Source organism: Nycticebus coucang, chromosome 1 (assembly GCF_027406575.1).
Source record: "Nycticebus coucang isolate mNycCou1 chromosome 1, mNycCou1.pri, whole genome shotgun sequence".
Taxonomy (NCBI): Eukaryota; Metazoa; Chordata; class Mammalia; order Primates; family Lorisidae; genus Nycticebus; species Nycticebus coucang.
In genome coordinates, this window is record NC_069780.1 from 156,974,260 (window position 1) to 156,998,089 (window position 23,830).

At 38.3% G+C, this 23,830-nt stretch overlaps 2 protein-coding genes across 4 annotated transcripts in view; one reads left to right on the plus strand and one right to left on the minus strand.

Moving 5' to 3' along the window:
- PARP8 (poly(ADP-ribose) polymerase family member 8) overlaps positions 1-23,830 on the minus strand; it is a 182,599-nt gene that overhangs the window by 87,210 nt on the left and 71,559 nt on the right. The window lies entirely within an intron of this gene.
- Positions 4,247-4,753, plus strand: LOC128585718 (60S ribosomal protein L27a). The gene has a single exon (XM_053590916.1). The coding sequence runs from the start codon at positions 4,268-4,270 to the stop codon at positions 4,712-4,714; it is 447 nt and encodes a 148-aa protein (XP_053446891.1). The 5' UTR covers positions 4,247-4,267; the 3' UTR covers positions 4,715-4,753.

The window sequence follows — 23,830 nt, forward strand, 5'->3', positions numbered from 1 at the left end:
AAGGTTTTTAAAAGCACACGCTCCAAACTAGAATCTATAACTTATTTCTATTACACCTCAATAATTTTCAAACAAAATGGCTACTTTTACCTCTTATTCCTGTAAAAGCATCTGGCCCAACCAAAGACATTTTTTCACAGCCAACTCCTGCTAAAAAGACCTCTTGAAACAGCCCTTCAGTGTTCAATATTTATCTAGTTTTGTATTTTGCTTATATATTTGTTCAACCCTAGAACTGAAATCATTCATAAGGTCTTTCTTGAATATAAACTTACCACTAATTCCATTACCACCCTTTTCCTTCTGAAATGTCTGCAAAGAGCTAAGAATAAACAGAATTTAGTCTTAGTTCCTAAGTTCACAGGATCGAGAAAATTCTTTTAAAGAGTATCAGATGGTAGCTTTTTACAATGAAGACTGGAACTTAGAATTGAAGATGAGTTTTAGACTTAGAAGACCTTTCCAGTACACTGACTCAGGGTCTGCATTTTGCAGCTGAGCCCCCAAAATATTGTGACTGCAAAACTCCAAGATCCTAAGCTCATACTTCTTCAACTACATCCAGAAATTGACAGAGCAAGCAAAAACCAGTATTTTATTGTGCAATACCTTTTTACCTTCCCGTTTAAAATTTAAAACAAATTCTCCAATTAAATACATCTTCACATCTTTTATTTCACTAGGATCAGAATCTCAGAATTTATCTTAGGAAAGGCAAAATCAGCCCTCCACCCCAGCTGGGAGGCTTATGAGTACAGGTCTGAATTTTCTTCGTTCATTCGCAAGCTGACAGATGAAACCTGAGAATATCTGAACTCCGCACCTTACTCCCAGGCACAAATTTTCAAAAAGATTCACCCCAGCACTCCCAAGTGTCTTTTCCTCACTCTTCAGTGATGCAGGGTCAAAGAGACACTTGTCCCACCTCCAGACCCAACTCTAGGACCTCAAGCTACAGGGTAATCTGGGGCCAGCTTACATTTGTTACTTTGGTGCCACTCAATTCCCAAAACATTCACCTTCATGTTCATCTTTAAAAAACATTTTCCGATTATCCAAGGGAACCAGCCACAGCACCTCATTCTTTGCCACTGTGAGCTACCCTCTTATTGCCATTCGTCCAGCATTAGGGATTTCCAGGAGCACTCTTTTCTCTACTAAAAAACTATCTTCCCATCACCCACACCGATATGGATAATGTTAAGTGGCACACAGTTTGATGACCTTGTTTCCCTTACTCCTCCCTCACCAAATCAAACGGCTACACCTTGGACCTTAACTTAGAGTGAACTGCTCTTCTTCTAAACTCTCAAACGCCCGTGTTCCACTTCCAGCAGCTCTCATTCCTTCACGTGTGCTCTGTGGCACTCTTACACCGCGTGTTCTTCATGTCTTTACAAGTCCCTCCCAGCGGCACCTACATCTTTCTGTGACTGTAGACACCTGAATGCTCTCCCACAGCACCTTCAACTTCTTCACTTTGCAGCTCCCACTCTGCCCCGGCTGATTACCTACTTGATCCTACCAGTTACAAAGGTCATATTTGGCATTTTCGCCTCCCAGACCTGGGCTCTAAACGCTGTCCTCAATACCATCCAGTAATGACTGCCCAGCAACCCCAGAACCTATCCCTCTTGGACACCCTTAATTTTTCTTCTCAGTTGCTTTCTTAAATTATCATAATTTTCCAACATCCTATAATAATCTGCCCTTTCACTGTCATCAAAACGTTTACTTCCCATATTAAGAGAGATTATCATAGGGCGACTCCCTCAAGGAAGTTCCTTAATTCTGCCTCCCACCATCCACCACCTACAAACTCATGCCTCTCTCCATGTGCCCAGGAAGGAAGAATTCTCTGTCCTTTTATTGAAGATTAATCCACCTACTTGCTGTATAGAACTCATAAACCCACACTCCATTTGGGACTTTTTCTATTAATTTCATCTAACAACTCCACTAACAATTCCATCTAACAATTTGAAAATTATCAAAAATAATTTTCAAATAATTATCAAAAAACTTTTGGGGAAAAAAATTTAGCCACAAAGAAATGGTTGTGCTATTTTTAATTTAAAAATGAGTTTTTAAGAAAGCTAAACTGCCAAAAAATAGGATTACATGAACTACTGTATGCATACAATACAAGGCAACTGAGAAAAAATGATGATATAGAATAGGATTTAATGAAAGGGGGGTTTCTGATACATTAAGGTAAATATAATTTGAACAGCTGAAACACATTTCCATTTGTTCCAGGATAAATACATCTACTACAGATATGTACTGATAGAAACATGGCTTGAAAAATGACAATTTTTTTTTTTTTTTTCAGTTTTTGGCCAGAGCTGGGTTTGAGCCCACCACCTCCGGCATATGGGGCCAGTGCCCTACTCCTTTGAGCCACAGGCACCACCCGAAAAATGACAAATTTTAACAGTTGTTCTCTATTGGCCCTAGGATGAGAGTAAATTTTATTCTTTGCATGTGTCTATATCGTTCTGCCTTTAAAATCCACATAACCATCCACACTGTGGTCCCAGCTACTCGGGAGGCTGAGGCAAGAGAATCACCTAAGCCCAGGAGTTGGAGGTTGCTGTGAGTTGTGACACCACGGCACCCTACCAAGGGTGACAAAGTGAGACTCTGTCTCAATAAAAAATAATAAAATAAAACAAATAAAAAATAAAAATTGACTTACCATTCGATCCTGCAATTCCATTACTAAGTATCTACCCAGATGAACAAAAATCATTTCACAACAAAGACATTTGTACCAGAATGTTTATTGCAGCCCAATTCATTATTGTCAAGTCATGGAAGCAGCCCAAATGCCCATTAACCCATGAATGGATTAACAAATTGTGGTATATGTATACCATGGAATATTATGCAGCCATAAAAAAGATGGAGACTTTTTTCATGTTTACCTGGATGGAGTTGGAACATATTCTTCTTAGTAAAATATCTCAAGAATGGAAAATAAAGTATCCAATGTACTCAATACTATTATGAAACCACTATATAATCACTTACACATTTATATGAATGATTAAAACATAAATGTAATCCAGCAAAAAAGAGGAAAGAGGAGAGAGAGGGAGGGAAGGAGGGAGGCAGGAGGAGGGAGAGTATCGGGGGGGCCTCACCTCATGTGTATGATGCAATGGTACATTTCAAAACAACAAAGAGTAAATTATAAATGTCTTACCACAAAAAATAAGCGAGGTGATGGTTATGTTACGATTTAAGCATTCCACATTGTATATTAAATCATCACATTATACCCCATAAATGTATACAGTTATGATTTAATAAAAATTACTTTAAAAAATTATTTAGATAAAGTTATTACATTTTCACCAAACGAAGTAGGAGGATCCAATGTAATTTTTTGTTGTTGTTAGCAAGTGGCCAAGTCAGCAACTTCTAAGTTTAAGTATTATACCAAATGTGAAATATTTGGACTTCTAAGTAAAATGCTTTTTCAACAGGGAGGAAATTGAGAGAACTAAATCCAACTTTGATGCACACTTTATTTATGGTATTAAAAAATAAGTGAGAAGGCCCAGCACAATGGCTCACACCTGTAATCCTAGCACTTTGGGAGGCCTGAGGCTGGAGGATTGCTTGAGCTCATGAGTTCAAGACCAGTCCGAGCCAATGTGGGACCCCAATCTCCACTACAAATAGAAAAACTAGCTGGGCGTTGTGACGGGCACCTATAGTCCCAGGTACTCAGGAGGCTGACACAAAAGGATCAAACTCACTTGAGCCCATGAGTTTGAGGTTGCTGTGAGCTATGATGCCACAGCACTCTAACCAGGATGACAAAGTGAGATTCTGTCTCAAAGAAATGAAAAATAAAATAAATGAGAAAAGTTTTTGTATCACACTACTTTAGTTTCTACTTTAGAGTCCACAGTATATTTAAGTAAAGCTCTGCTTTTCATTCCTTAATTATAACCAAAAAATAAACGAACACAAATATAATTCTGAAAGAAACAGTGGATAGAGCACATCAGGTCGTCAAACACCGACACCCCCATTCAATGAATTATGTAAATATAATTGTCGTATTTCTTCCCAAAATTTAATGTCTGGACTTTGCATCTCTGCTCAGTTTCCAACTATAACAAATTCACTATCCTTTTGAGAAACACTCTAACCTGTAGATGCCTTTACCTTCACTGTTTTATATCTAAGTTCAAGTTATAAACAGTTATTAAAAAGTTTAAACCTGTTCTCTTTCGTCTCGGCCGCCGACATGCCATCCAGATTGAGGAAGACCCGGAAGCTTCGGGGCCACGTGAGCCACGGCCACGGCCGTATCGGCAAACACAGGAAGCACCCAGGAGGCCGAGGTAATGCTGGTGGCATGCATCATCACAGGATTAACTTCGACAAATATCACCCAGGTTACTTTGGGAAAGTTGGTATGAGGCATTACCACTTAAAGAGGAACCAGAGCTACTGCCCAACCGTTAACCTTGATAAATTGTGGACATTGGTCAGTGAGCAGACACGGGTAAATGCTGCCAAAAATAAGACAGGAGTTGCTCCCATCATTGATGTAGTACGATCGGGCTACTACAAAGTTCTGGGGAAGGGAAAACTCCCAAAGCAGCCAGTCATTGTGAAGGCCAAATTCTTCAGCAGAAGAGCTGAAGAGAAGATTAAGGGTGTTGGAGGGGCTTGTGTCCTGGTGGCTTGAAGCCAAATGGAGGGGAGGTTCATTAAATGCTATTTCCTTGTGGTCTGAGTATAGGTTCTTTGGTGGCATCTCTGCCTTACCTGCATATTGGGAGTCCACTTAACAGGTTTACTAAGGATATGAGGGCAGGGTTCCTGCTGATTACCCTCAAAGTGTGCATAGTAAAAATAGAACCAACACTTAGAGGCAAAAGTGAGAATGATACCTACTGATAATTGAAGTACCTATTAAAAGGACCATTTGTGTTGCAAAAAAAAAAAAAAAAAAGTTTAAACCTGTTATAAATGACCTACATACCAAGACGGAAAAACTGGGTGTGAATGAGTAATTCTATTCCTCAAGTAAGGCTTTCTTGAGGCAGGAAAATATATTTTAAGAAAACACTATTCCCACGGGTAGTATGATACTCTCTCAGTAACTTTCTCAAATGTTTAAGGTAATAAAACCAACCCTTTCTGAGACAATTTCTTGGAGAATATCAAACACAATTCAGCGAAAGTCCCTGCAGGATCCTGCCCTTCTTCCTGCCTCGCCCTTGCCTTGTATCACTGTCCTGTGTCTCCTTATGCTCCAACCAAAGACTCCCTTTCAGGATTGCATGTGCCACGTTCCAGTGGCCCCAAAGTCTCTCTCCCTTCCTCCCACTCTTTTCAACTCAGTCTCATCCTTCAGATCAACTCAAGTGTCATCTCCTAAGAAAAAACTGTCTAATGACCCTTCCCAGACTTGGAAAGATCTTATTACAGTTTGTATTTATACACCTGTTTGCATGACTTATTAACAGTGTTTGTTTTCCCACTAAATCTCCCACTAAATCCATGACAGCAGAAGGGGCCTCTATTTTCTTTTTAGTGTATCTTCAGGACCTACCATCTACCCAGCACATAGTCAGAACACTATAAATACTTACGGAATGGATGTTTATTAAAAATGTACAAACCCTTTTGTCTTCTATAAATAACCTTCCTCACAAAGTAACTTTACAAATAAGTTAGCAACTTGAATAGCACGGGATAAAAGAGCACAGACCTTGGAGTTTGACAGGTTTGACAATTTAACTGGCTAACCCCTTTCTGCTTATTTGATGAGACAATTATCTACTTCCTAGAATTGCCAAGATTACGAGAAAAACCGTATGTGAAAGAAAGCAGCTTGTGTAGTGACAGAAGATGTTCATAGAAATGATTTCTCAACTCCCTCCACCTCCAAAAAAAATGAAAGAATGAGTAGCAGCGGAATCATTCTGGAGTGGACACCCACAGGGCCTCCTCAATGTCCATTCCCTCCCCATTTGTACCGAAGCATTCAAGTTTGCATGAGCAGAACCACTTCTTCCAGGTGGGAGAGGAAGGCTGAGGACTGGATAATTGATCCCCTTCCACAGCAGGAAAGACGAGTCACCCAACCCATGCATTTGGCACTTTGGCCTTGGTGGCTGGTTCTGGGCAGTCCATTCAGAGCAAACCCAGGACCTTGTTCAACAGTTGTGGGAAGTCCCCTACTCCCTTCCTGGATGTAAATAAGGAATCATAAAAAGCCTTGGGTTCCCCTGGTAGCCTTCTCACACCCCTGAGGAAGCAGATGGGAGAATGTGTCTGAAACGGGCAGCACCTGTGGCTCAAAGGAGTAGGGCACTGGCCCCATATGCCAGAGGTGGTGGGTTCAAACCTGGCCCCAGCCAAAAACTGCAACAACAACAAAAAAAAGAATGTGTCTGACACAGAAAAAGGTAAAGCTTAGAAAATTCCAGAGACAGAGGCAAAGCCCTGATCAAATTAAAACTAAATCTCACTATCAAGAAACTTCTTACTACATCAACAAATAACTCCTTTTACTGTTTAAGGCAATACAAACTATTTTTGTTTCTTACATTAGAAATCACCCTAATTATATGTAAACCTATTAAAGTGCTTGGAATATTTTAACGTAAACATCTACAAGCTATTTACACTAAAAACTACATATAACACACAGCTTTGATTTAATTTTATGATTTTTGCCTAATTATTTTAATGTAGAGAATACATAGTAGTGATATATTTGGGGGTCCAAGTAATATTCATAAATTTTATATAACTTATGACTTAAAAACAGTTGTAATAATTAGACACATACTACACACCAAAAAAAATGCAAGTTCACAAGTTTTATTATATTTCTTTTTGCCAAAGATATGGTCATTTGCACCATGAATTAACATTTTTCCCCTAGTGGTTACATGCTATTTTAGTCCTTCATAAGCACTGATTTATTTCTTTTTTAAGATAGAGTCTCCCTCTGTCACTGTGCGTAGAGTGCCATAGCGTCAGAGCTCACAGTAACCTCAGACTCCTGGGCTGAAGTGATTCTCTTGCCTCAGCCTCCTGAGTAGCTGGGACTACAGGCACCCACCACACCACCTGGCTATTTTTAGAGATGGGGGTCTCGCTGTTGCTCAGGCTGGTCTCGAATCTATGAGCTCAGGCAATCGACCCACCTCAGCCTCCCATAGTGCTAGGATTCATGATTTTTTAAAAATACTCTACATATATATGTAAAACTGAATTTGGAAAGTCACTGTCCTATGTAATGCTTTCCTTGTTTTTCTTTTTTTTCTTTTTGGACCATAGCCTATGGGGGAGACAATAATTAAATAAGGAAATGGTAATTATAGACTCTACAATAGTTTATTTTTAAGCACTTACTAAATACAATTAGCGGGTGGCGCCTGTGGCTCAGTCGGTAAGGTGCCGACCCCATATACCGAGGGTGGAGGGTTCAAACCTGGCCCCAGCTGAACTGCAACAAAAAAATAGCCCCAACGCCCATAATCCCAGCTACTCGGGAGGCTGAGGCAAGAGAGTCGCCCAGGAGTTGAAGGTTGCTATGAGCTGTGTAACACCCCGGCACCCTACCGAGGGCAAAAAAAAGTGAGACACTGTCTCTACAAAAAAATAAATTAAATATATAAATAAATAATAAAATCAATTAGCCATTCACTACTTAGTAACATTTTGAAAAATATTTTGTTCTCACAATTAATGTGGAAAGTGTTTAATTAGGTGAAAACAGGGAAGTATTCCTAAATTTGACATATTTTGACCACAAAGTGAATTATTATTAGATTAGCAAATGCAATTTATTCTTATGCCGTTGAATATGTAACAAAAAGCCTCCAAGTTACAAAAATATAAAATGTAGGCTCGTGTATGATTTTACCAGAGAAAGAGGGCAGTTTAACAGGGCAGTTACAATTACATCAACTTTGACTATATGTTTAAAACTGAACAATATGTAGATTTTTTTGTGTGTAAAAGCAGAAGGCAGACCCTAAATCCAATGAAACAAGAATAACATGATACTAAATCAACTAATCAGAGGCTTTCATTGAGGCTGTGCATTATGGATGCTGTTTTAATATTCTATTTCCTAACAGATACATGAAGAAGTCCTTTATCTTTCTTCCTTTTGAAGCTGTAATTAACTCTCAATTTTGTAGGAACTACTTTTATAAATTAAAATGAAACAAAACAGTGATTCTCACTGCCACCTCCAGCATTCGTAAACTTCTAATGAGTGCTCTTAGTTTTCATGGCAATATAGTTACAGTGATAGGTTCAATGGGAAGGCATCCTCCCTTTCTAACAGTGTATTATTAGATGAGTTGATTTTGTAAGACTATCCCTGGAGTATCATATTTGAAAATGATTTCACGTAATTAGAAATGACTAACAACTATTAAGGAACAAAGAATGACCTTATATGTGAAACTAATACCTACAAACTTTTCCGAAGAAAACAGGCTTAGTACCCAGCTGACAGGTTCCCAGACTGACGGGTAGAGAAGAAGATCACTTTCTGGGGAGACGGGAAGAGCCTTAGCTAACCCTGGGAGCCTCAACCTGACAGAAATTCACCTGATTATGTTGGTACTGAAGGTGAAATCTGGTGGAAAGGGGTTCTTAGTTTTGTTTTTCTTGCCTCGGAGAAGCAAATAATAGAGACTTTTAAAAACCCAATGCAATATTTCTTACGAGAATTTCAGAAGAATAGTTAATTCTACCATCTTGCTCAATAGTTGTAGAATAGTTCAGCAATAGTTCACTGTCGTAGATATGGAAATTCCAGGAGGCCTATATGGCTAATTAACATTCTAGCTGCAGCTTTTGGGGGGTGGGGGGCGGGCAGTGGATAAGGAATTACCTTTAGAAATTTTTTAAGATGACAGGAGGGAGACTGAGGAAAAACTGCAAAACCTTTAAAAATCAGCTAAAATGGTCTTTTTCCACTACAATGCTAGGCATAAATTATAGAAAACTGGTAACAACATAAGTGAATGCCATTCATGGCATCACAAATGAACTTTATCTGCTATAGTGTATGTCAGTAAGCTAAAAGTCTACATCTCCAATTCTCATTCTCATTTGAATCATCTTAAAAATAAGCAAGCAAAAGAAGAAAGAAGCAAAATAAGCAAAGAAGCTCTGAAATCCATAAATGAATGTCTCCTTATTTAAAATTAATTTAGGAGCTAAACTTACAAAGTCAACTTCACAAACACATTAGACTTGACTTAAAATATTTCTGAGTTTTACAAAAGTAACAGGCAATGGAAATGTTCACAAACAGAAATTGCTCAAATAATGGTACATCCATTACAGAGAGGCTGTAGCCATTCATAGGGACACAAAGTTAATCTAATGGGGCTATAATCCTATGTTTGGGAAGAACCACTTACATACAAAGGCAGACAGATACACAGTAGAGTGTCCTTAAGAATTTGTCTCAATTTTGGAGCAAGACACGATTGCCTGAGGGACTTTGCCGAACAAATGCAATCAGTGTAACCTGGCTTATTGTACCCTCAATGAATCCCCAACAATAAAAAAAAAAAAAATTAATTAATTTTAAAAAAAGGAGGGATTTGTCTCAATGTGTCTCCAGTCACTCTCTATATGTACTTAACAATTGTACAGGGCTTTCTTTTTGCTGGGTATGCTTTCAAGAGGACCATTTCTTGGTTCATTGACTATTGATATTGTTAATGGTATTTGCCTTCTTGTCTAATTTGGAAGAATAAACGTTATTAATAGTAAACAAATATACCACTAGATTCCATTCAAGAAAATCTATTTGATCGTTCAAATAAGAGTACGTTCACTAATAAAAAGGGGACAATTCTAGATCCCTGGCTGGATCCTTACTCATCCTTCCTGTATCAGTTTACACTTTCACGTTCTGAAACCCTCTCTCCCAGCTTCCACCCCACACTGTCCAGCCTAACCCGAACAGGTTTAAGTCCCCTTTTTAACACATTCATTGGGCCTCACAGTAAAATTTTTCATAGTTGTAATTTGGATGAATATCAGATCAATCCTCCTTTCCCCCATTAGATCTCTTTGCTCTATGTATCTTATCCAGTGCTGTGTCCTAGATGTTCAATACATAAGCCAGTTGTGTCCTAAGAAGGTTTCAAATGTGTAGCTCCTGTGCCGTGTACACCGAATGACTCTTAAAAATGGGAGAACAAGAAGTATTTTATGCCTTATCAAAGATAAACAACCTAAACCAATTAACTTAAGTCTCTTTCAAAGTCTGGTTTTAAGTGAGACAAGTAACACTTGTCTTACACTCATAGAAACACATTTTTAATATACCTAATATTTTAAAGAATATGATCTGGCCTGTAAGGTACCCACATGAAACAAATCATTGTAATGGAGTTGGTTGTACCCTATAATGTGAAATGGGTGGAAAGGAGTCACACTGTCTGCCTACACAGCATGTGCAGAGGGTTCAAATGCATTCATCTATAATTCAATATACTTAAAATCATAAAAATGTTACACTTGATATTTGCAACATTGATTATAAAATCTGAACAAAAAACAGCGAAGGGCACTTCAAAGTCCTGAAATGAGTATGTTTAAAATAGATTACAGAAAACATTCTGTCTGGGTGGCTACCCAAGAGCCAAACAAACATACACTACAATTCTATTACAGTACAATACTACCACATGAAGGAAGCAGCCATCAATCTGGCTTATAAAAATGCGCTTCCAGTCACTACATACTCCTTGTTCATGATGAAATTCTATATATTAGAGTGACACTAATAATATTAAGGCTCTAGAATATAGGTTTAAAACTCGATTCTGCATATTTTAATCTACCTTGTTACAGCTGAATTTTAGGGTGTGCATAAATACCACACGTTCTCAGCTTCCCTTTCTAGGCAAGGTGTGGCTAAAGAGTAATTCCATATCTTGGCATCCTGGGTCTTGGCACTATGAATTCACTAATGAAAATGCAAAACTCTCAACACCCATGAAAAGTCGCTGCTTTATTTCTAAAAATAAATATACCTCTAGTTCCAGATAAGTCAACAAAGAAATTTCTCAGGGTATAAAAACCAGGGAAAAGCAGAGCGTGAGAGAGCACTATGTTTATTTGATCAGTTAATCCGAGATAGAAAATATGTATCATATCTCCTGGCAACACTTGTGAGTTAGATGAGAATTATACAGTTTAAAGAACGAGGGCGGCGCCTGTGGCTCAAGGAGTAAGGCGCCGGTCGCATATGCCGGAGGTGGCAGGTTCAAACCTAGCCCCAGCCAAAAACCAAAAAAAAAAAAAAAGAACGTGAAATAGGAGAGTCAATTTTACCTAACAGTAAATATATTTCTGACAAACTAATTTGTAGAAATGATTACATGGTTTTCAGCAAACCATTTGCCTACATACAACCCTTTATTATCATAAAGACCTGCATATGATTATCGTGACTTTAATCCTAATGACAGCTCAAAGCAAATGAAGAACTGGACATTATTTCTACACCATCACATAAATCTTTCCTTCTCCCACACCCTCCCCCCTTTCATTTTCATAAGAGGGCAGTGAACCATTAAGGGAAGGGGAAAAAATTTCCTTCATGAGATTTCCCAATCCTCATCCCCTACCTCATTCAGATTTTACATCTACCAACTGACAAGAATATAAACATCCAGACGGGATCCGAGATAAAACCTCCATAAAAAAGGAAGCTGGAACCTAATGTTAAAAGCTTTTTTATCACTCTTTTCAACATGTTTATATTTAATATCATTAAATCACAGGCTCCATTAATATCTTATGAATGCTTCCAAAAGTATTTTTCATAAAAAAGTATGTCACTTAAACTCACCTTCCTTATTAGTAAAGTTGTCGGTTCCTATTCAGAATAGGAGGAAAGTGAGGAAATGTTCTAAATAAGACAAGGCCATGTAAGGAAGGATTTTAGAGGGAAGTGTGTACTATCTGAGAACACACCAAAAATTGGTAAAGACCATAGATTTAAGGAAAAAATGATTAAGTGGAGGAACTAGATCTACAGGAAACTGCTGGGAATCTGGCTTGGTAGGAAAATAAGTAATCATAGTGTATATTACAATGAAGCTTCAAGTGATTAGAGATCGAACAAGATAATAAAACCACTGGATACTGCCATAGATATTAACAAACTATCCTTTCAGATACAACAAATTATAAGGCTGTAAGTCACCTGATGAGTCATTTTCTAAATTATTCAACAACCACTGTTTCTGTCCCTGAGTACAGTTTAGACGTAAATATGCTATTTGGAGTTTAACATAATCTTTCAAAAACTGACATCGTATAAAAAAAAAATATTAAGTTAATCAATACAGAAAGACTCAGAGCTTTAAAAGGAAAGAATTCATGAAGATCTTTAAAATGTAGGGCGGCACCTGTGGCTCAGGGAGTAGGCCAAAACTTCAACAAGGAGTGGCGCCTGTAGCTCAGTGAGTAGGATGCCAGCCCCATATACCAAGGGTAGCGGGTTCGAGCCCCATCTTGGCCAAACTGCAACAACAACAACAAAATAGCCCGGTGTTGTTGTGGTGGGCGCCTGTAGTCCCAGCTACTCAGTAGGCTGACATAGGAAAATCGCCTAAACCCAAGAGCTGGAGGTTGCTGTGATTTGTGACACCACAGCACTCTACCGAGGGCAACAAAATGAGACTCTGTCTCTAAAAAAAAAAAAAGAAAAAATTAAATATAAAAAATATAGGGCAGTGCCTGTGGCTCAGTGGAAGGGCACTGGCCCCATATACCGAGGGTGATGGGTTCAAACCAGCCTGGCCCCGGCCAAACTGCAACAAAAAATAGCTGGATGTTGTGACGGGTGCCTGTAGTCCAAGCTACTAGGGAGGCTGAGGCAAAAGAATCACGTAAGCCCAAGAGCAGGAGGTTGCTATGAGCTGTGACAGTACAGCACTCTACCGAGGGCAATAAAGTGAGACTCTGTCTCAAAAAATATATACATATGTACATATGTAAATATAAATATGTATAAATATATACATATGTATATATTTTTTCTTAGGTGAAAGAAAATTACATTTTCAAAAACTATTAGTCTTAACAATTTCAACTTTCAGTTCTTTTTTAAAAGTCAAGTTGCCCATTAATGATTACAATAGACACCATCTGTTATGTCAAGAAAAAGTTTTTAAACCATTTGGAATCATTTATCTCTAACCACAGACCATAAATTAAAAAGTGCTGTTATGTGAAAATGATTCAGTTTTACTTTCTACAGTGGAAAAAAAAAAGATACAATCTGCTGAGTCAAAACTATTGCATGTCATTTGCATTTATCATTAAAATACCAACTTTTACTACTTTGTTCTCAAAGCCAAATTACTCAATGAAATACTGAATGTTTCAAAAGCAGTACTTCAGTTTTTTATTCAAATATCTGTCTACATATCTACTATTTCTATTCAGAATTTTCTTTAACCATTTCTAGCAAACCTGTGCAAAATATTCTTTACATTTATAACTTATACAGAAAACTGAATTTTAAAATCACAAGTAACATGCACTAATTTCTATGGATAATAGAAATATGTTTTTTTTTTTTTGTAGAGACAGAGTCTCACTGTACCTCCCTCGGTAGAGTGCCGTGGCGTCACACGGCTCACAGCAACCTTTAACTCTTGGGCTTACGTGATTCTCTTGTCTCAGCCTCCCGAGTAGCTGGGACTATAGGCGCCCGCCACAGCGCCGGGCTATTTTTTTGTTGCAGTTTGGCCAGGGCTGGGTTTGAACCCGCCACCCTCGGCGTATGGGGCCGGCGCCCTACTCACTGAGCCACAGGCGCCGCCCAGAAATATATTTGTTAATGTTCTCCCTCACATTATGTGTATTCTTTTTTTCCAGCTTCTAATTAAAACTCCAACTTTTCTTAGAAGCAATGGCTAAATTATTGTTTTGGGTTGTATTATATTTCTACTATCAGCAGTAAAAGTAAAAAACAATGTTCTCATGCTTACAATGATCCTGTGGGAAAATTAATGATGATGAAGATCATCATTATCTGATTATAATTAATCTCTTGTCAAAACCCTCATAGCCATATGTTTTTCAAATTTCAGAATTTTAGTCTCTGGCCCTGGACACCAAGCTGGGGTTCCATCTCCACTATTCTACCCCTGGAGGATCCGCATGTCTCAGTCACCTCTGTCTCCCTATAGGTACTGGTAGTTCCACAGGTAGGACACCAGGACACCCCAGAACTTGGGAAATGGTCTTGCTCTGTCTAAGCCAGATCTCATCACCTGTCTGGAGCAAAGAACCCTGGAGGGTGAAATCATTAAGTTTCTTGAACATGTAACAACAATAAAGGCACAAGTCACCAACACCTGTGCAATAATGCAAAAGCAGTCCCAAAAGGGAAATGTATCGCATTAGATGATGAGATCAAAAAACCAGAAAGAGAGCACATCAACAACCTAATGAATCATCTTAAAGAAATGAAAAAGGAAGCACAATCCAATCCCAAATCCAGCAGAAGAAATAATCAAAATTAAATCACAAATAAATGAAATTCAAAACAAAAGAATCATTCAGAAAATAAAACAAAAAGTTGATTCTTTGAAGAGATAAATAAAATTGATAAGCCATTGACCAGATTAAAAAGAAATACGTAAGTACAATCTTTAATAACCTCAATCAGAAAAGAAAAGAAGATATTAAACATAACAACAGTTATTACAGAAATAAGAGATTATTTCTGACTACTATAAAAAACTCTATGCCCATATATTTGACAATGTGGAGGAAATGGACCAATACCTGAAATCACACCATCTCCCTAGACTTCACCTGGAAGAAATAGATCTTTCAACAGATCAATATCAAGCACTGTGATCGAAGACACCAGAAAGAGCTACCAACAACAAAAAAAATGGACCAGATGGCTTCATACCAAAATTCTATGAAACCTTCAAAGATGAGCTTGTACCTATACTACAGAACCTATTCCAAAACATTGAGAAAAAAGAAATCTTATCTAACACATTCTATGATGCAAACATCACTCTGATTCCAAAATCTGGAAAGGAACCAACTAAAAAGGAGAACTACAGACCAATTTCACTAATGAGTACTGATGCAAAAATATTCAATATAATCTTAGCTAATAGACTTTAGCTACACATTTAAAAAAAATTATACATAACCATCAAGTAGGCTTCGTTCCAGGGATCCAAGTCTGGTTTGGCATATGCAGATCCATACATGTAATTTGTCATATCAATAGAAACAAAAACAAAGACCATATGATCCTCTCTATAGATGCAGAAAAAGCATTTGATAAAATTAAGCATACAGCATACTTTTCTAGCAAGAACACTTATGAATATAGGCATAGGTGGCACATTTCTTAAGCTGATTGAAACCATGTATCACAAATTCACAGCTAAGATCATACTGAATGGAGTAAACCTGAAATCTCTTCCACTTAGAACTGGAATCAGACAAGGATGTCCACTATTGCCACTGCTATTCAACATCATTCTGGAAGTTCTAGCCAATGCAATCAGAGAATGGCGTCCAAATGGGGGCAGAAGAGGCCAAATTCTTGCTTTTTACTGACGATGTGATCTTATACTTAGAAAACCTCAGAGACTGAACCACAAAACTCCTGGAAGTGATCAAGAACTAAAGTAACATCTCAGGGTATAAAATCAATGTCCACAAATCAGTAGCCTTTATATACACCATTAACAGCCAAGTTGAGAAGCAAATCAAGTAGCTTCACAGTAGCTTCAACGATAATGAAATATTTAGGAATACACCTAATAAAAGAGGTGAAGGTTCTCTGCTAAGAGAATTATGAAACCCTAAGGAAAGAAATAACAGAGGACATTAACAAATAGAAGAACATACCATACTCTTGGCTGGGAAGAATCAATATTATTAAAATGTCTGCTCTACCCAAAGCCAGCTACAAAGTCAATGCACTCTCCATAAAAATACCAACATCATACTTTGAAGAACTGGAAAAAAATGTGCTTCTTTTTGTTTGGAACCAGAAAAAAAACTGTATAGCCAAGGCAATTCTAAGTAATAAAAGCAAAGCTGGAGGTATCACTCTAACAAACTTCAGGTTATACAAGTCCACAGTGATCAAAACGGCATGGTAGTTTCACAAAAATAGAGATACAGACATATGGAACAGAACAGAATACCAAGAGCTAAAAACAGTCTCTTATTGCCTTCTATCTTTGATAAACTAAACAAAAGCTTACAGTGGGGAAAAGAATCCTTATTCAACAAATGGTGCTGGGAGAATTGAATAACCACATGTAAAAGACTGAAACCTGACCCATACCTTTCAATTCAAGGTTGGGGGGGGCAGGAATGAGGGAGTAGGGAAAGGGGAGGAAGGGGGGATGGGTGTGCTCTCGGCACTTACTGGGTACAATGTTAGGAGTATGGCATATCTCTTAGAGGTGGGACATAGTTATAAGGGGGACTCTACCTAACAAATGCAAACATTATAACCTATTTCTTTGTACCCTCAAACTAATCTGAAATAAAAAAAAAAATTCAGAAATTTTTTGTATACAAAACCCCCAGTGAAAAATTTTGTCATTAAAAGCAATAACATATCTATAGGGAGATGAGTGAATGTTCCCATTACATGGCTTAGAGAAAACTATATATAATCTCACGTTAGTTCAGATTGCTTTGACACCAAGCATGTTTAGACCAAATTTATACAATGATTTCATACCAACGTCCAGAGACTTTGGATTCAGAAATTTTAGATAAAGAATTGCATCAAATCTATGTATTTCAAATTTTATTATCCAAAAGGATTAGTCATGAGGCCAAATTCTTAAATTAAGCAAATGCATAACTGTGTATAGTTAAGAAATCTAGGGCGGCGCCTGTGGCTCAGTCGGTAGGACACTGGCCCATATACCAAGGGTGGCGGGTTCAAACCCGGCCCCGGCCAAACTACAACAAAAAAATAGCCGGGCGTTGTGGCGGGCACCTGTAGTCCCAGCTACTCGGGAGGCTGAGGCAAGAGAATCGCTTAAGCCCAGGAGTTGGAGGTTGCTGTGAGCTGTGTGAGGCCACGGCACTCTACCGAGGGCCATAAAGTGAGACTCTGTCTCTACAAAAAAAAAAAAAAAAAGAAATCTATAAAAATATCCTTAAGCACTGAATCCTATCTTTACCTTAGGAGGTACCTATTCCCAATGACTGCATCCAAAAGAAAATGAAAAATTTCTGACACAGATAATGAACACTTCCCATCATACTAAGATTAGGATGAATGTATCTTTACAATGGGAATAACGATGAACTGCCTAATGATCCTTTATTCAGGGTATGACAAGCCCATCTTTTCTTCTTTAGCATATAAATAAACTTAAGAACTTCACCAGACTTCCCAGATTTAGATGAGCCAGACCCGTAGCAGCAAACGCATATTGTAATGAGTTCCCTATTTTACATTTTCATTTGACTCAAGTCCAATAGACCAACATACTCATTCTGTTGGACACAAGAGCAAAAGAGACCTCAATTCAAATAGGAAATTCAAAGTGGAGAGGCTTTTGTTTTCATTTCACTCTCTGAAGGCCAACCAAATGATAAAAGGTTTTGGAAGTGGGAGAGGGGCTATAAATATGATCTAAATTTCAGCGTGTTAGGTAGGAATGGAAGTCAGAAATCACACCCTTCATTTTATAGATGAACAAACATAAATATAAAGAGACTCACTCAATTCCATGTGGAACCACTAGCAGGTACAGGTTTCCTGACATTTTCCTCCAAGTCACTCAACGTCTTGTCATTTTTTACAGTGAGCTCTACTGTAGAAACTCTGATAACGTTTTGACAAGATCTAATGTTTTGGAGTCAAAATACCTCTGAACGTACAGCCAAGAGTAAAGTTTGCCCCATGTGATCCAAGCCCCACCGGGTAACGTTTCCTTGTAGATTACTTCCGTGTCTCCTAACTTGCATGCCCAAGTTCGTGCAGTAATTTTTTCATCTGTTAAACTTCACTTTTGATCATGATTAACCAAAGAACGTTTTTATAGTCTAAAAGTATAAAATTATTTTCAAAGGAAATCACTTAAAATAGAACTAAAATATCTTGATTTTTGGCTTTGAACAAGTATTTCATCAACTAAAGTACTGGATAATGATCAATACATAAAATAAGTTATGTCATAGAAACATTTTTCAGGAAGTAAAAGTCAGTTTGACATTTATAAAATTGCAAAGACTAATGAAAAAAATTCATAAAACTTAGACAAAACAAAATGCAGTTAAAATCCTCCTACAATCTGTAATGAGGACTCTAGATTTCATTGGTTTGTTTTTAAAACCTATTTCAATTTTTGAAGAAATATACCAGGTGCTCACCCTACTTAGTAGCACAAAGCAAAAATAATAACTTAGCTAATATATTTCTGTATGTGCTCACTTTAAGGAAGCATTTTAAATGTTTGTTTGACTATACTTTCATTCTCAAATGCATCTAGCTCCTTTTTATCTCTCATTCTGCATTCGAAAATAAATTGTGTTCAGGTAACAGACATTTAATAAATGATAGGAAGCCTTTCAAGACAAGCTTCATAGCCCTGATATATACAATTTTCCTTCTTAAAACCAATGAGTATGTTTATGTTTAAAGTCTGCAAGGTGACAAGAAGGATACTGAAGTTGTCATCAGTGTCAAGAAGGAGTCCAAATTTATCACTAAGAAAGGGAAGGAAAAACATATGAGACAGGTAATCTGGAAGAGATGGATGGAAGATGCCTGCAGGAGATATTCATAACTAACTGCAAAGAAATAATTCAAAAAGAGTAAGCTTTCTGAACTGCAAAAATAAAGTAAAATAAAATTTATTCCAACAACATTCATAGGATTATAGTTATTAAATGGACCATCTATCTGTGCCTTTCATTTTACAACAGGCAAGAAAATTAAGACCCCGGGCGGCACCTGTGGCTCAGTCAGTAAGGCGCAGGCTCCATATACCGAGGGTGGCGGGTTCAAACCCGGCCCCGGTCAAACTGCAACAAAAAAATAGCCGGGTATTGTGGCGGGCACCTGTAGTCCCAGCTACTAGGGAGGCTGAGGCAGGAGAATCGCTTAAGCCCAGGAGTTGGAGGTTGCTGTCAGCTGTGTGATGCCATGGCACTCTACCAAGGGCCATAAAGTGAAACTCTGTCTCAAAAAAAAAAAAAAAAAAAAATTAAGACCCAAATAAGTCGATCAATTACCCTAGTTACACAATACGCAGTCCACATCTCTGGTCCAGATACCTTGCATTGCATGTTTTTTTTTTTTTTTTTTTTTTGTAGAGACAGAGTCTCACTTTATGGCCCTCGGTAGAGTGCCGTGGCCTCACACAGCTCACAGCAACCTCCAACTCCTGGGCTTAAGCGATTCTCTTGCCTCAGCCTCCCGAGTAGCTGGGACCACAGGCGCCTGCCACAACGCCCGGCTATTTTTTGGTTGCAGTTTGGCCAGGGCTGGGTTTGAACCCGCCACCCTCGGTATATGGGGCCGGCGCCCTACAGACTGAGCCACAGGCGCCGCCCTGCATTGCATGTTATTTCCACAATTGTTTAAATTTGTACAGTACATTTAGTAACTCATGCTCTAAGTCAGAAATCAATCAATTTATACCAATTGTGAAATGTATAAACAGCCAAATGTGGAAGGAAAAGGCTGTTTTTTTCCCCTGTACTTTTATTTTCTTAGCAAAGCAACTTTTGCAAAAGGAAACATATCTAAGCTCTACTTAACATTAACCTTGCAAAATGATTTGTTATCTCAACAAAGAGATGACTCTGTTGAAAACTAGTTTTTACTCAGTTAATAGTTGGCAAAGCAGTATGAAAGCAAAAATTTGTCTAATCTTATTTAAGTGAATGAAATCTCCACTTTAGAAGTGGAGTAATTTTCAACAATTGTACATTAATATGTGTTCCTTATGTCTGGATCATAAAGTTGACATGTATTTAAATAAGTCTATGAGAGATGTTTAACTCTCAGCGAGGTTCAATAAAAATGAGCGACAGTGGTGCCTTTTTCTACATTAAGCAAGGATCTTCATATTATTATACTATTAAATATCATAATATTATTAAATATTTTTCAAAGTTAATATGTATGTATCTTTAATATGAAATATGAAAAACTCTAAAATACTTAATATAAAATTTCATTAAAAGTGATGTCGAAAACATATGTATAAGTTATGCAACATCTTTAACTTTGAGGAGCAGCCATCAACTCAAAAATATTTAATTTCTTTAACATTAAGATGTTTTTAATATTAAAATATTAGTTTTGCTTTCTCTTTCAGAAGTGTTTCTGTATCAGGTAGTCTCAGCATGGGAAAGGCAACTAATTCCAAGAGAGGAGTAACTGATTCATTTGGATGATAAAATGGAAAAAAAATAAGTTCAGTTCCTTAGAAACAAAGAAATTATGAGACCTTAATTTTCTTTTCTTTTTTCTTTTTTGAGACAGAGTCTCAAGCTGTCACTCTGGGTTGACTGTCGTGGCATCACAGCTCCAAGAAACCTCCAACTCTTGGGCTCCAACGATCCTCTGGCCTCAGTTTTTCTATTATTAGTAGAGACAGGGTCTCGATTTTGCTCAGGCTGGTCTCAAACTTGTAAGCTCAAGCTACCCGCCCACCTTGGCCTCCCAGAGTGTTAGGATTACAGGGGTGAGCCACCTGGTCTGGCCTGGGACCTTAATTTTCAAAGTGTGATTCTTATGGACTCAAAGGCCCAAAGTAATGATAGATTGATAGATAAGCTGCAAAGGTGAAATTCACATAACCATAAATTAAACTGCACTCAGAATAGCACAGAGGAAAATGAATATGAGAACAATGTCAATTTTCAAAGAGTGTATGAAAATATCAAAATGGTATTAAAAACTTTCACAAAACTCAAAATGTTAAGACCAACAGAATCATTTTTAAGAGCTGAGTCACAGATAAATTAAAGCCAGTCTAACTGCAGTAGCATCAACTCATCACCTATCCCACTCAATCTAAAATTACAAACAAAACCAGGTGGAGGATCCCAGCTACTTGGGAGTCTGAGGCAGGAGGACTACATGAGCCCAGGAGTTCAAGTTTGCAATGAACAATGGTACCACCACTGCACTCCAGCCGGGGTGACTGAACTAGATCCTATTTCAAAAATAAATAAATAAAATTATAAATATACATGGTGCTTATTCACTGGATGTTGTCATCTCATAGGGGAAATAAGGTAACTGCTTCGAAATATTCCTCAGAATTGAAAGGAAATATTTAGCTGTGATTTACTTTCACCTAGAAAAATCTGTGGTAATCTTAGAAGTAATCTAAGACCTTTCTCAAATATGCACCATCCTAACACTTCTAGCCGTCACAAGCATGACTGCAGGGAAGCCAATCTCATTACGACTAAAAATACTATAAGATAAGCGAGAACTTTGAAAAGCACACGAGAGCTTTTATAAATATAAAAAACATGAAACCTTTAAGAGAAATGACATGAATATTTAGAGAGAGAAGAAACAGTAGTAAGAAACTGAATTCAATAGTGAATTCTTACTGGTCATTAATAGTCATACATTCATTCAACTAACTATGGAGTAAATGATTAGGGAAGACCCAGACTTGCCAACACAGCTGGTAAATAAAAATAGAGAGGGACCCTGAAATCAGGAAGTTTCTTATCTGGGAAAGAAAAACACAATTAATATATCACCCAAATAAATGAAATGTACGGTTGTGATAAATGCTGTGAAGGATAATTACCATGTAAAATAAGGGCACATAACTTGTCCAAGGGTGCAGGCAATGTTTCCCAAAAGAAGAGATAAGGCAAAACGTAAGTAGATGAGAAAAAGAAACAGACTGGGGGGATTTTATTTGTTTCTTGAGACAGGGTCGCACTTTACTGCCCGTGGTAGAGCACAGCGGTGTCATCACAGCTCACTGCAACCTCAAACTCCTGGACTCAAAGTACTCCCTTGCCTCAGCCTGCCAAATTAGTTAGGACCACAGGAGTGTATCACCACACCTGGCTCATTTTTTTTTTTAATTTTTTATAGAGACATGGTCTCCGTATGTTGCTCAGGCTAATCCCAAACACCTGGTCTCAAGGGACTCTACCGTCTTGCCTTCCCAAAGTGCTAGGATTACAAACGAAAGCCACCGCACACCTGGCTGGATTTAAATGCACCACTCTCTTCTTCAGAATTTTCATTTTTTAGCAATATGTAAGTTCCTAATTAAATGTAAAATCTAAACCTCCCTGGGGGCAGAGATGTATTTTAACCATCTATGTCTTGGTAGCCCCTAGCAAAGGGTAAGGTACAGACCATAACTGGCCTTCACATATTTAGTTGAAATTAACTGAAAACAAGCCTAACCGGTAATGTCTGTTACCTGAAATGTATCTATTTTAATGTTTTAAAAATACAGTTCACATCTCATCTACCTTACCCAAAAGGTCAGATCAAAACACAGCTCCTGAACAAAGAATAACAACATGAAAAGGGGGACAAAGTTGGAGTGGATGGGTGTCCATCTTTTCCAAAGGGTGGGAGGTAGGAGCAGTTCCTGGGGACTGGACGCAGTCCAGCAGCAGAAGGGAGTACTTGGCACGCCTGAGCCAGGTCTGACTCACAGTGTGTCTAAATGTGCCTGCAGTTCTGGGTACAAGGAAGTATCTCAAACACTTACCTAAAAAAGAGGGGTGCAGGGAGTCATAAAAAAATACTATGGCCCTGCCGATAGAAAGCTAAGGGTAGAATAACCAAAACCTCTTATCGAGGCTATGCACTGTCATTGACAAAACTCCAGTACAAAGGAACTGCTTGTGTTTTCCTTACAAGCTTCAAAAAGGCTGTGAGGAATCTTAAGATGGTTTTGATTTATGACTATATATGTCATCCTCACCACACAGCATGGAATTAGCTTGTCCTTAAAGGAGAGAGTAGTTTCTAACAACACACTCTTTTGGTTATTTCCACAAAAAGAATAGATATAGGAAACAGGGATATTCTAAGACACAAATTCTCTCCACAGTATTTCCACCTACCCCTTCATATAAAGCAGTTTTGCTTTTTGGGCAAGCAGATGGTCTACCGCATGGAGACAGAGGTGATGTGCCGGTGACAGGCCCTGGGAAGAGCCTTTTGTACTCGCATATGACCACCCTGCGCAGTTCCTGGTGGTCCTACCTCTCCTGGGGAGCATGCAGAAGCCAAAGTCTACGTGAGACCAGTGTGCAAAACAGGTCCCTGGTGGGTTTTCCCCCATTGGCGCAAGAGAGTCTCTCAATCATCCCAGTGTTCAGGCCAGCTGTATTGAATAGAGCTTTGTTCCCAGAAGATTTCTGAACTGAGACATCATTGGCAATACACAATGTGCTTTACAGTGGTTAGTGATGCTAATCAATGTGGTTAAAGGAGAAAAAGCAGCTTCCCCTCTCAGAGTTTGAGATCACATCTGAGGGAGTCCTATCAACAAAAACATATTTGTGGCTTGGCGCCTGTAGCTCAGTGGCTAGGGCAGCAGCCACATACGCCAGAGCTGGCAGGTTCGAACCCAGCCCGCCAAACAACAATGACAACTACAACCAAAAAAGTGCAGGGCGTTGTGGCGGGCGCCTGTAGTCCCAGCTACTTGGGAGGCTGAGGCAAGAGAATCGCTTAAGCCCAAGAGTTTGAGGTTGCTGTGAGCTGTGATGGCACTCTACCAAGGGTGACGTGGTGAAACTCTGTCTCAAAAAAAAATTT